We start from the raw sequence: 12431 nt of genomic DNA, 5'->3' as shown, positions 1-12431 counted from the left end.
CTCTTAAATTAAATATATAAAAAAATTCTTACTTTGTTAACCTAGTAGACAAAAAAACTAAAGGTTATAACCTTATTAATATTTATAGTATAGATTATAAATTATAGTTTAAAGTTCTTTATTTTTTTAATTTATTAGAAGTCTAATGGTTTGTGGGTCTCATCTTAAAATCTAAATTCTAATTAATATTAATAGATAATAGTGAAAAGATTATAAAAAAGAAAGAAAAAAAAAAAGAAATGCAGTTTCTACATTAAAAAAACAATTACAAAAACTAAGTTGAATCGCATGGGCACTGTTCAAAGTGGTAAAGGTCGCTAGCATCACCAAAACTTTTATATTCTATTAAGTTGCATATGGCCATGCATAGTCATCACTCTGGGTAGCGAAAACACGACACATTTTTTTAATGATTTACACTGTATTAATTATTTTTTTTAAAATAAATTCAATTACTTGAGAAGTTAAGTATCTAAAACCAATATTTGGATAATATCTGAATTTTAGACTTTATGGATTTTGAACTAAAAATTAGTAAATATATATAACATGTTTCACGTATCTTTGGTCAATAAATTACTTGGCCCGATATAATATAATGTTGTTGAAGAATTAATATTTGGTAGTAGAAATAAAATATTAAAAATTTATTAATAAAAATTTAAAATAATTTGATAAAAAATGAAAAGAATACATTTTGTTAATATATCAACTTATTAAGTCATCATGCATACACTTTATAGGCTTTAATATAATTAGTACCTACTTTGATAAATACTGAGTCAGTTTTATAGAGAATTTATTATTATTATTCTCTAAAAATATATTTTAACAAATTATTAAATCAGTTTTTAAAGATTATTGATTGTGCATTAGTTAAGGTTATGAGAATATAATTAAACTTCATTTATTTATAATAAAAAATAATTTTATATCTTTTTATTAAAATAATTCAAAAAATTATTAAAATTTATTAGTACTAAGATGTGAATCTATTAACTAATTAATTACACAAATATCTATAACTAATATGAGAAATTTGAAATAAATTTCCAACTTGTATATTAACATTCTTTATAAAAAATTGAAATTTCTTTAGATATTTAAAGAAGATATAAAATATAAATATAAAAAAATAAATCAGAATAAAATTGAAAAGAAATCTTAAAATAGATTGATACTTATTTAATATCATTTATCTAAAATTAATATTATTGATATATTTTATTATAATATATAAATTTTATAACGATAATGATGATTAATTTTGTAAAAATATTTATCAAATAAAAGACATTGATAAAAATAAAATCGAAAAAGTGATAAGTCAAGATTTAAACTATTTTAATACTAGATTAGAACTTTAATAAAAGAAATATTTAATGAAAAAAATTTAAATAGAGATAGTCTTATTATATTATTCTTATTAAGAATATTAATTTTTAATATAATATATTATTTTATTAAAATTAATAAACTTTTATAATATATATGAATCTTTAATTTTTTTAATAATATATTAAATTTAACTATTTATAGCTATAAAAATAATTAATAAAAACTTTACAAATTATAGAATGATTTATTTGTAGATGAATTTACTATAATAAAATTTATAAAATATTTATTATATACTATATTTAAAAATATATATTATTTTATTTTTTGAGTAATAAGGAGTTAAGTAGGTAATATTTACATAGCATGTGAGTAATGAAATTAGTATATATTAAATGTAGGTATTCCATGGCTCCTCTCTAAAATAACAAGCGGTACCGATGCGAGATTCATTATAGAAATTGACGGCAAATTCAGTGCCATCCTTCTATCTATCTATCTAGACTGGTGGGCTAAAATAATCTTATCTCTGTCGCTCACGTGGAGAAGCCATAATTCATAAGCTCTTGGGATGTCGTTTACAGGGAGAGCCCACGAAATATTCCTTAAGCTGAAAGGTGCTTACGTGAAATATATTATAAGTGGTTCCCCTTTTGCTTTAAATTACTTCAGTAAGGATCCATTTTTGGCTTTCGCGCTTTTACTGGATCTTACTCAGCTCTCTCTCCTTATAAAACCAAAACTCTCTCCCTCTCTGAAAAATCCACCAACAAAAGAAAAAAAAAGAGTAGGAAGAATCTAAATATCAAACAGCTGGAGCTGGTAATTGTTCTTTTTTTGTCACAAAGTGACTCACTTATATCAGATTTTCCTTGCTCTTTTAGCCACCCTTAAATGATCCCTTTCGTTCTTTGTTAAAAAACGTCTCTCTCTGTGTGTATCCCACTTTTCTCCATTGATGGAGTCTCTATGGATCACCCATCAACGGTTTTGTCAATCGTTTCCAAAATTAATAAATGCCCATCACAGTTTTAGTCCCATAAGCAATGCTCAACTGGGTTTTACTTATTTGCTCACAGAAAGGTGTAAAAACGTCTCCTTGTCTGTTGTAAGATCAGATAATAGAGGTGGCCTTGCCAATTCACCGGAGGGTTCCTCTGCTGTTGAAGATGTGAAGGAAGAGAAGGGGGGGCACATGTTGGCTGCTGACAGAGATGAGTCTGGTTCTGCTATTGGGTTTAACTTGATTTCTCAGTCTGGTATGTTTCACTCTCCATAAATTTTCTTTTCTGGCTTTTTTGATTTTCTGGGCTCTGCTTTTTATGTTGTTTCTAATTCTATTCTTTTCTTCATTCAATAGTTTTGGTTAGTTGTTTATTCTGTTTTACTGTTCTTCTCTGGTTACTATAATTATTTACAGATATCCTATAATCTTTAAATGATTGCTCAATCTTTTCACTTTTTCCTTTTGAATGTAGGCTTTAATAGCCATTTATATCTCTTTTGTTGCTCACTAAAAAAGAAAAAAAAAAAAAAAGTGATACCGAGTACGATGCCTTTATTTTTGTACAGACTTTATCAGATTTAATGTGAATCAGATAGTTCAGTTGCTATGTTAATCACATGCTCTGGCTGACCTTTTGGGAGCTTTTCCCCTCATTTGACCCCACTTCATGTCGGATTTAGCGACAATTGGTACTTGTATCTTTTATACCAAACTTTAACCCCACATAATGATCTCCAAAGTGCATAGGATGGCAGTAAATATATTTAGATTTAGCGTCAAATCATTGTGAAGTTATAGGGTATATACCAGAGTGAAATATTTACAATAATTAGTTACTGCTGATTATCACACTATTATTAACCAAAATTGCTGTTGCGGGATATGATTATCAAATTGGGTGTGCAATTTATATTTGTGGCTTGGTGTGATGTATTCCAGGGTCAGCTTCTGGTGAACTGGTTATGTGGCGTAACTTTGATGTGGTCCCCTCCTTTAATACCACATTAAGAATAAATAAAAATAGATTTTTCTGAAGACGAACCCAGTTGTTAAAGGATTCCAGACAGGGCCAGGAGTTTCAGATTCAACCATGAAATACACCAGAAGCCAAACCACAGTTTGACCTTTTCATATTAAAAATTATAAGCATATGCATTTTATTTATTGAATAAACTATTATTTAGATTTGATGGACACCTATAAGAACATACATAAATAGCACATATAGGTCAGGTATATAATTAAGGATAATTATGGTTATAAAGAGTGTAGTCTTTCCTTTTTTTCGGTTATCACTGAATGTATAAAATTTTTTTAGCTAGAGGATCCTAGTCCGACATGCTGGTTGATGCTGGTTTTGAAAACTTTACTCAAATATGGTTCATGGCATTTGGGATTGTAATTTACCAAAATGGCATTGCATTTGATTTCTTGTTTTAATTTCCATTTATGTGCACGTTATACTGTTCAAGATAAGGCTGGACTATACAGCAAGTTGCCTGCCCAGTTGATGTTAGAAAAAATAATAATTATCAGAAGCTTGCCAAGATTTCCCTGTTGTAGCTTGTAGGTAAAGTTCCAAAGTAAAGTTCTCATATGCTAATTGAACATCATTTTCAATAGAAATTGGTAGGCAACTGATGCTGTTGGAGACCTCCAAGTTAAAGAACTATGATTTAATTATTAGTTATGAATTAGATATTTTTCTCACAATCATCTAATTAGGAAGTTTAAGATTTAGTATTTTTCAGGAATTTTATTCTCCTTAGGAGTATTTAAACGTTAATATTGGGTTAGTTTTTTCTTGTTAGTAGTTGCTTAAAACTTTTCTAATTAAGAATCCTAATTCTAGTAGTATAAGGATTAGGTTTTGGGTTTTATAGGTGCCCATAGTTATTTTCCTATTAGATTATGATAGGTTATGATATTTTCAGTAATAAAAGATACATTATTTTCTAAAGCTTTGTGCTTTCCCTTTAGCTTTATACGGTGATTATATATTTACACTTGAGACCTAGCTCAAGTAGCAAGAGTGTTTTCGCCTTTATGACGAGTGTGAGGGGATGACTGCTCTCTATTATGAATTCATGGTCCATTGGACCTCCCATGGATAAGAAGAAAAAAAAAAAAAATCGTGGCTACATATTTGTGTTCCTCGGTAGTTTTATATCACTAGTTCCTTCAGGGTTTTACATTAGTTTGGTATCGGACCAGGCTCAACCAAGATTTCTTAATCTCTTTTTCCACATGAGATTTTATTTTTCTGATTCAGAAGAAAAAGAAATTGATAGTGTTGTGGATTGAAATTCAAAAGATTAAAGAAGATGAAATCAAAGCTTAAAATGTATGATTGGATGAATTGTATTATCTTAGGGAAGCATATGTTGTTGTTGTAAGATCTCCCTTTTCTGAAGAATATTTGACAATCCAACATCTTTTACAAGATAGAGAAAAACAATAATATACTATTGTTCAACAATAAAGTAGTTCCATCATTTGATAAAGGAGAACAACATGTTCCTACAACTAAGACTATTTATAAACAAGGAGATGAATTAGTTGAAGAAGCTTTGGAAAAGATTATGATAACAATTAAAGCGATTAAGATATTTGGCAAGGAATGATGCAAGACTAGAAACTCATCGTGACAAGTGAACAAGTTGAAGAGTAAAAAATGTGTGATATAAAGTCCAAAATGATGAGAATGATTTAAAAAAATTTGAAGAACCTACTTTGGCGAAAGAAGATCTAGTGAAAACAAAGGAGATTGCAAATCCAGTTAATTTTCTTATTTATGATGAATTCAAGAGCGAGTTAATATTGCAATCTATGATTAAGTTCACATGTGTTTATGAACTTGGTGATGCAAAAGAAATGTTGAAGTTTAAAGTCTTAATTTTGTTGTTGCCATCCAAGAAGACAGAGATACACCTTTCTCAAATCCAATTTTTCATCTTTTGGCACTATAAAACTCGAGTTCGAGCTTTCTCTAACTAGAGGAGAATGACGCAATCAGAGTTCAAGCATAGAAATTATTTAATAATTAGTTAGGACTGGATATTTTTCTTGTAATAATTTATTTAAGAAGTCTAGGAATTCTGTATTATTTAGAAATTATATTCTTGTTCCTAACATGTTAAAGTTATCTTATTTAGTCTTGGGTTAATATTTTCTTGTTAGTATTGGTTTAAAATTATCCTAGTTAGGAACCCTTAATTCTATAAGTATTAGGTTTAGATTTTGGATTCTATAAATACCTCTAGTCATTTTCTTATTAGGTCATGATATGTTATGATGTTTTCAGTAATAAAAAATTATTATTTTCTAAAGCTTTGTGCTTTCTCTTTAGCTGTGTGCTATGGATTCATGTTTGTGTTGTTGTAGTTCCTTAGTCGTTGTACGTCAGTTACTCTAGTCCTTGCTTATCAAATGTAAAAAATGCTAGAATGATACTCTTTTATTACTTTTGATATTGGTTATGAGGAAAAAATAGTGTTAATTAACCTTGCGTTTCTCAAGGCTTTCCGAAATTGAACCTCTTTCAAGGCTGAAGAACTATGCTATTCTGTTTTAATGGTCTGTTGTGGATGCTGAAGGCTTGTGTAAAAGCTTATAAACTTGACCTGCAGGTGACAGCCTAGTGAAAGCTGATGAAGCTGTAGCTGATAGAGTCGAAGATTCTGTGGACATTGAAAGCAGAGAGAAAGCTCAAACCAAAGTAAAGCACAACATTGTTTTTGTTACTGCTGAAGCAGCACCATATTCAAAGACTGGTGGATTAGGAGATGTTTGTGGTTCTTTGCCTATAGCATTGGCCGACCGTGGACATCGTGTAATGGTTGTTTCCCCCAGATACATGCATGGCAGTCCTCAAGACAAGAATTTTGCTAATGCTGTAGATTTAAATTGTCGTATCAAGATATATTGCTTCGGAGGGGAGCAAGAGGTCTCCTTTTATCATGAGTATAGGGCAGGTGTTGATTGGGTAAGATTTCTAGTGCTGTATCATATATAAGAATCTTGGCCCCTTAAACTTTCTATAAAATATGAATTGCCTGCTTTGGGAAATTTTTTAATTTCTAAACTTCCCTCTAGCTTTTCTTGTTCATTTTTTAGTAACATCAATAATATCATGTCCTTGTGATCAATGATTTGTTGTTTTCTCATTCTAGGTTTTTGTGGACCATCCTTCATACCACCGACCTGGAAACCCATATGGTGATAGCAATGGTGCATTTGGTGACAATCAGGTAGTTTGATGATTTGCAGCTGCAGGGCTGATATTTATAATATTATAGAATATAGAATTTTGGTTTATAAAAACAATTGCTTCTCATTTGGTTTTGCAGTTTAGGTTCACTGTTCTTTGTCATGCAGCATGTGAAGCTCCATTGGTGCTTCCACTTGGAGGTTATACCTATGGAGAGAAATGTCTCTTCCTTGCTAATGACTGGCATGCTGGCCTTGTCCCTGTGTAAGTGGTCACTTGTTCATCTCTGCAATTATTTCCTTCTTGTTCAACCATGCATCACCAATGATCTCCAACTGTTTCCTCCTCATCTGGATATACACCTCCCTTTCTGCTCCTTCTTGTTTGCAGCTTATTATTTATTTATTTAATTTCGTATTTTGGTGATGATTTCTACCATGCTCCTTGGTGCTGTTAGAAACTTGTCAAGGTACTGCTTGACAAATTCATGAATGTTAGTTATGTGTTGATATCTACACGTCCTGTTGTTCAGACTTTTGGCTGCTAAATATCATCCGTATGGAGTTTATAAGGATGCCCGAAGTGTTCTTGTGATACATAACCTTGCGCATCAGGTAGATGCTTGTCTTGTGATACATAAGTTTGTATTATTTTGAGCTGCATATTTACAATCCTGACTGCTCACCTTTTGTCTTCATGCAAGGGAGTGGAATCTGCAGTGACATATAAAAATTTTGGACTGCCTTCAGAGTGGTATGGGGCACTGGAATGGGTCTTCCCCACGTGGGCAAGGACTCATGCTCTTGACACAGGTGAAGCTGTAAATGTACTAAAGGGTGCGGTTGTGACAGCTGACCGAATACTCACAGTTAGCAAGGTCATTGATGTCATATATCATGCGCCTCTTTGAGATGTTTTATTTGGTGAAACATGAATATTTGGTGCTTTGTGACGATTACCTTGAATTTTCAACACAAGTATCTCAGAATAAGAAACATCTTTCTGGTTGGCTTTAATAAGAAACATCTTTCTGGTTGGCTTTACTTTGAGATAGTAAAATGTAAATAATATAAATTTGAAAACATTGAGATCATTTATGTAGCAATGATGGTCATCTATTGATATAATTTGAACAGTTTAATGTTATTACAGGGGTATTCTTGGGAAATAACAACTGTTGAGGGTGGATACGGGCTGCATGATTTGTTAAGCAGTAGGAGGAGTGTTTTGAATGGTATGTGCTTGCACTTTATATTTAAGACTATTGTTTGTGAATTATGGGGCGCCAGTCAGATGATAATGCAGGTTCTATACCTGATAACATTTACTTTGGTGCTTGAGTTAGTAATATGTCTCATTTTTATTAGGGATCACCAATGGCATTGATGTTTCTGAATGGGACCCCTCATCAGATAAGCATATCACTTTCCATTACTCTGTCGATGATCTCTCTGGAAAGGTGGTTAGCTTTCTCTCTCTCTATATATATATATTATATATATATATATATATATATCTTTTCTTCTATGGCTAATCATTTTGAGGCTTCCTTTCATATCCCTATTCATTATATATTGCAGGTTCAGTGTAAGATGGCTTTGCAGAAAGAATTAGGTCTTCCTATTAACCCAGATTGTCCATTGGTAAGACATTGATAATTTTATTGCATCACGGCCATTAGCAGTAAAAACTCTTCTCTGTTAGTTTAGTTGATTCAAGTTGAAACTGTAGATTGGATTTATTGGGAGACTGGACTATCAAAAAGGCATTGACCTGATACGGTGGGCAGTTCCTGAGCTGATGGAAGAAGAAATTCAATTCGTAAGTGAGTTATTCTATTTGTTTCATTTTCTTTTCAGCCCTAAAAAACTGCATTTGATGGGCCAATTCACTGCTTGCTTTCATTCGTCTTTTACATAAATCCCAAATATACTTAGACATGTATATTCACTTTAACTTTTAGGGTGAAATACATATGTGAAGTAGTCTCAGTAGATAATTTTAGGTTTGAATCAATATACGTTGTTAAGATCAATTGGGCCTTAAATACTGTTGTGAAGCCTCACAAGAAAGTTTGTGGTTTATAGTCCTTGATGTTTAGCCTTCTCACTTTCAAGTGTCACTTTTTATGGCCTTTCACTCTTCATCAGGAATTTTTTGTTGCGTTTTTTTCCTTGGAGAACTGATAATATAGAGCATGGATCAGGTAATGCTAGGATCTGGAGACCCACTGTATGAAGACTGGATGAGAGGAGCAGAATCAACTTACAAAGACAAATTTCGAGGTTGGGTAGGATTTAATGTCCCAATTTCCCATAGGATAACTGCAGGGTAATCCAAATTTTCCATTCATGTTTATGTACTACTAGAAAAATAAATGAGAGAGTTTCAAGTTAATTCAATTGCACTGATTGAAGTGTGGGATGAACAGATGTGACATATTATTAATGCCCTCAAGATTTGAGCCATGTGGGCTAAATCAATTGTACGCTATGAAATATGGAACCATACCAGTAGTTCATGCCACTGGAGGACTTAGGGTAAGTGAAATTGTCCAAGAGAAGCTAAAAGCAATTGTTCTTTTTTCTGGATATGGTCATTAACTACTCTTGTTCTATCTGTATATCAGGATACTGTGGAGACTTTTAATCCATACGCTCAAGAAGGGATTGGTGAAGGCACTGGGTATGTGATTTTTCCTTAAGCTCTGAATTACATTTTCGTGGAAGTTCCTTGTTAGTTTCAAAACTTAATAGCTTAATTAGTGCCTTTACCCCTGGGATTGAATAAAATTAGTCTTACACTTAGTTATGCACCTGATATCACGTCTAGTGCTATGATATCAAATAATTGTGCAACTTAATTTATTGAAGTCTAGTTATGGTGCTTTGGATCTGAAGCCAGGAACAAGCACTGTTGTAAAAGATACTTTATTTAAGTAATTTCTTTTAAGGTTATGACCAAAATGGACGTTTCTAAGCCATTTTGTTTCTTTTTTTCTTTTGTAGTTTATTTCCCGTCCAAATCTTAATGCCTGCTGGTGTTGGGGGGATTTGGTAATTTATTACATGATACTATAAAACAGAATTTATTAACAATTCTTTTTACCTTAATCCTATGGAGTTTTGCAGTCTTCACATCCCTAAAGTTTTGTGTCATGTTTGCACTGATGACAGGAACAAATGGCATTATTCTGAAGTTAAAAATTAGTGCAACTAGAGCAATAAGAAAATTGCAACCTATTCAATTGATAGAAGACAGAGAGAGCCCTCTAGAGTTTAATGATGCAAGAATGTGATAGGAAGATTACATCGATGTAGGACAGCTAGGACGAGCTTTATGAGAAAAAAAAAATGATTTGTTTATGGATTGCTAGAATTTGAAACAAAAGATTCTGAGCATCACACATGAAGTTTTTTAAGCAGCACCTCAGGTTACAGTTGCATCACACAATGCTAGAAGCATAGCTGCTGGAAAATATTCACTCATAAACTTAATAGTAAAGCCTTGCAACAATCGGTTTGTAGAGAGTCGAAATAATTTTATTCCCCCCAGTACTAGGAATCCTATGTAAAACAAAGGCCCCTTCTATTTGACTAGACCAATTAAGATCTAATAAAACTGAAAACATCAAGAAGTAAAAGTTCAGACCCAAATGAATGCAACCAGTTCAGTGCCAGAAAAGGTTAAAATTACTAAATGCTACAATTTAATGCTCCAAATGCGGGGCAGCAGATAATTTACTTAAATAAACAAAAATGTAGAACATCTAAAAGAACTATAAAGTACTCTATAATATCTAAAAGAAGTCCAGTATTAAACTTAGACTGCATCGCTATAAAATTAATACACGCATACCTTTTATTTCTTTCTGGGAGAAAAACTACATTAACAAAACTTGTGACGTATTATAACTTCTGGGAGATTTTAGTTTTTATGCTGGAAATTGCATAATCAACCTAACCTTTCTAAAAAGTTCAATATGATGTAAAAAAATGTATGTTTATATTACCATTACAAAGCTCTGGTTCTGCATTAATGCTGATTTTATTTTCCTAGTGTGAATTAAAGTCTTTGTTTCTTTGAATATGACCTTGTATAAATTCCTTGTCTTGTTAATGTATTGACAGATGGACTTTTTCTCCACTATCAAAAGAAAGCATGCTGGTGGTAAGTTAATTGCATCATTCATGCGAACTTCATCTCTGTTTAAGTTTCCTTAGAAATTTTGATCTTACTTCAATGCAAAACACCATTTTAATTGTTTATTAAATTTCTTAATAAAAGAACTATTTCATGCTCGTGTTGTTATCCAAGAGTCAAATCTCTGTTTTTATTGTCCTCCTTTTTAATTGTTTTTCTATTTTCCTAATTGAACGGATATTTCATGCCAATATTTTTGTTATTCAAGAGACAAATCATGATATTTAATAGAGTGATTATCAGTATTGAGAAGCTCATGCACGGTAAAGTTGATTTTTATAGTTTAGGTGACGAGATTATCACTGAAACTAATAATTCATTCATTCAAAATCTCAATAAAGATACCTGTTTGATGAAAAAGTAAACTCAATTTTTGTCATGGTCATATCATGATGAATAGTGAGGAGCTTCTATGCCACTTCAACACCTGCACATGGCTCACAATCAGTGTCTCACATGAGCTAAGGTTTTAGGTGAACTTTCTATACAATTATTTAATTTAGTCAAGCTTTTTGCAAAGCATTCTTAAACAATTTTGGAAGAGATGTTGTCTGCTTCTCTACTGCCACATGAATCCTACTTGGATGAGCTTTCATAATATAATTGTAAGGTAGATGCTTAGAAGACCTTTCATAATAATTTGGATCACTCCTTGTGTTGATAAAATAAGCATAAAAATCAGTGTGTGCTGGCATTTTTTTCCTTGCACCAATTTGAATAGTGCTAATACCTTGACTGCTCTTTTGCTATGAAAACAAAGGTTCCTTTGTGTTTTACTATTTGTTTGCTCTTATTTTCACTCTTAGCCCAGGTCTAACCATTTCTGACTTATTCTTGATAGGCATTAAAACTTGCTATCAAGACATACAGAGATCATAAATCATCATGGGAGCAAATAATGAGAAGAGGCATGGAAAGAGACTCCACTTGGGAAAATGCTGCAATTCAATATGAGCAAGTTTTTGAATGGGCATTTATTGATCCACCCTATGTTAGCTAAAAAGGCAATTTAGAAATAGGAAGAGAGAACCTAGAGAAACAAAAAAGAAAGACCCAACAATATTCTTAGCTTAGTCTTCATGTCTGATGAAGCTTGGCTGGAAAAGATCATATGGAACCAGCTGGAAGCCATATATTACGAGTATAATAAACTAGCTAATGAGCTAACAACATGTATTTGCGAGAAGTTTGATTCATTTTGATGAAAGTCGAGTTTAATTTTTTTTTCAATTTTTACTAGTGATCCTCTTATTATACTTTAAAACCATTTTAAGTGGAATTCTATTGTCGGCATTTACATCACATTGACTTGGATACAGCGAGGGAATTTGTAGGCCTAAACATATAATAAGAGGTCAAGGCTGTTAATGCAAGTTAGAACTTGGAATGCATTTGGTATCTTTTATATATATATATATATATATATATATACATACAAGATGGTTGGAAAGAAAAGACTTTGGTATGTCTTATTAATAACAAGTTTGACACATATATTATCATATCATGGTAAAATTAGAGATGACTTCATACCACTAATTTGTCTACATTATAATTTATGAACACAATAATTTGTAGGTTCATGCTCTATTTGATCAAATAATTTTAGTTATTCAAAATTATGGTAATTGAAAAAGAAGTATTGAACACAGAAGCTAAAAGAAATTTTTTTTT

The 12431-nt window shown here is 31.7% G+C and overlaps 1 protein-coding gene across 1 annotated transcript; it reads left to right on the top strand.

The window, feature by feature from the left end:
* Window positions 1-1971: 1971 nt before the first annotated feature.
* On the top strand, window positions 1972-11987 carry LOC8272419 (soluble starch synthase 1, chloroplastic/amyloplastic). The gene is made up of 15 exons (XM_015717733.3): window positions 1972-2597; window positions 5974-6329; window positions 6517-6594; window positions 6694-6818; window positions 7087-7168; window positions 7258-7431; window positions 7707-7788; window positions 7922-8013; window positions 8135-8197; window positions 8286-8375; window positions 8761-8885; window positions 8986-9094; window positions 9184-9239; window positions 10685-10724; window positions 11599-11987. Exons 1-15 carry the CDS (start codon window positions 2297-2299, stop codon window positions 11755-11757), a joined length of 1932 nt encoding a protein of 643 aa, XP_015573219.2. The 5' UTR covers window positions 1972-2296; the 3' UTR covers window positions 11758-11987.
* The last annotated feature ends 444 nt before the right edge of the window (window positions 11988-12431 follow it).

Source organism: Ricinus communis, chromosome 1 (genome assembly GCF_019578655.1).
Source record: "Ricinus communis isolate WT05 ecotype wild-type chromosome 1, ASM1957865v1, whole genome shotgun sequence".
Lineage (NCBI taxonomy): Eukaryota > Viridiplantae > Streptophyta > Magnoliopsida > Malpighiales > Euphorbiaceae > Ricinus > Ricinus communis.
This window is presented reverse-complemented; position numbering and strand designations above follow the sequence as displayed.

Coding starts and splice junctions, on each gene's coding strand:
- LOC8272419 (XM_015717733.3), top strand. CDS start 2,297: ATGGAGTCTCTATGGATCACCCATCAACGGTTTTGTCAATCGTTTCCA. Junction 7,432..7,706: donor GAATACTCACAGTTAGCAAG/GTCATTGATGTC, acceptor ATGTTATTACAG/GGGTATTCTTGGGAAATAAC. Junction 9,240..10,684: donor GGGATTGGTGAAGGCACTGG/GTATGTGATTTT, acceptor ATGTATTGACAG/ATGGACTTTTTCTCCACTAT.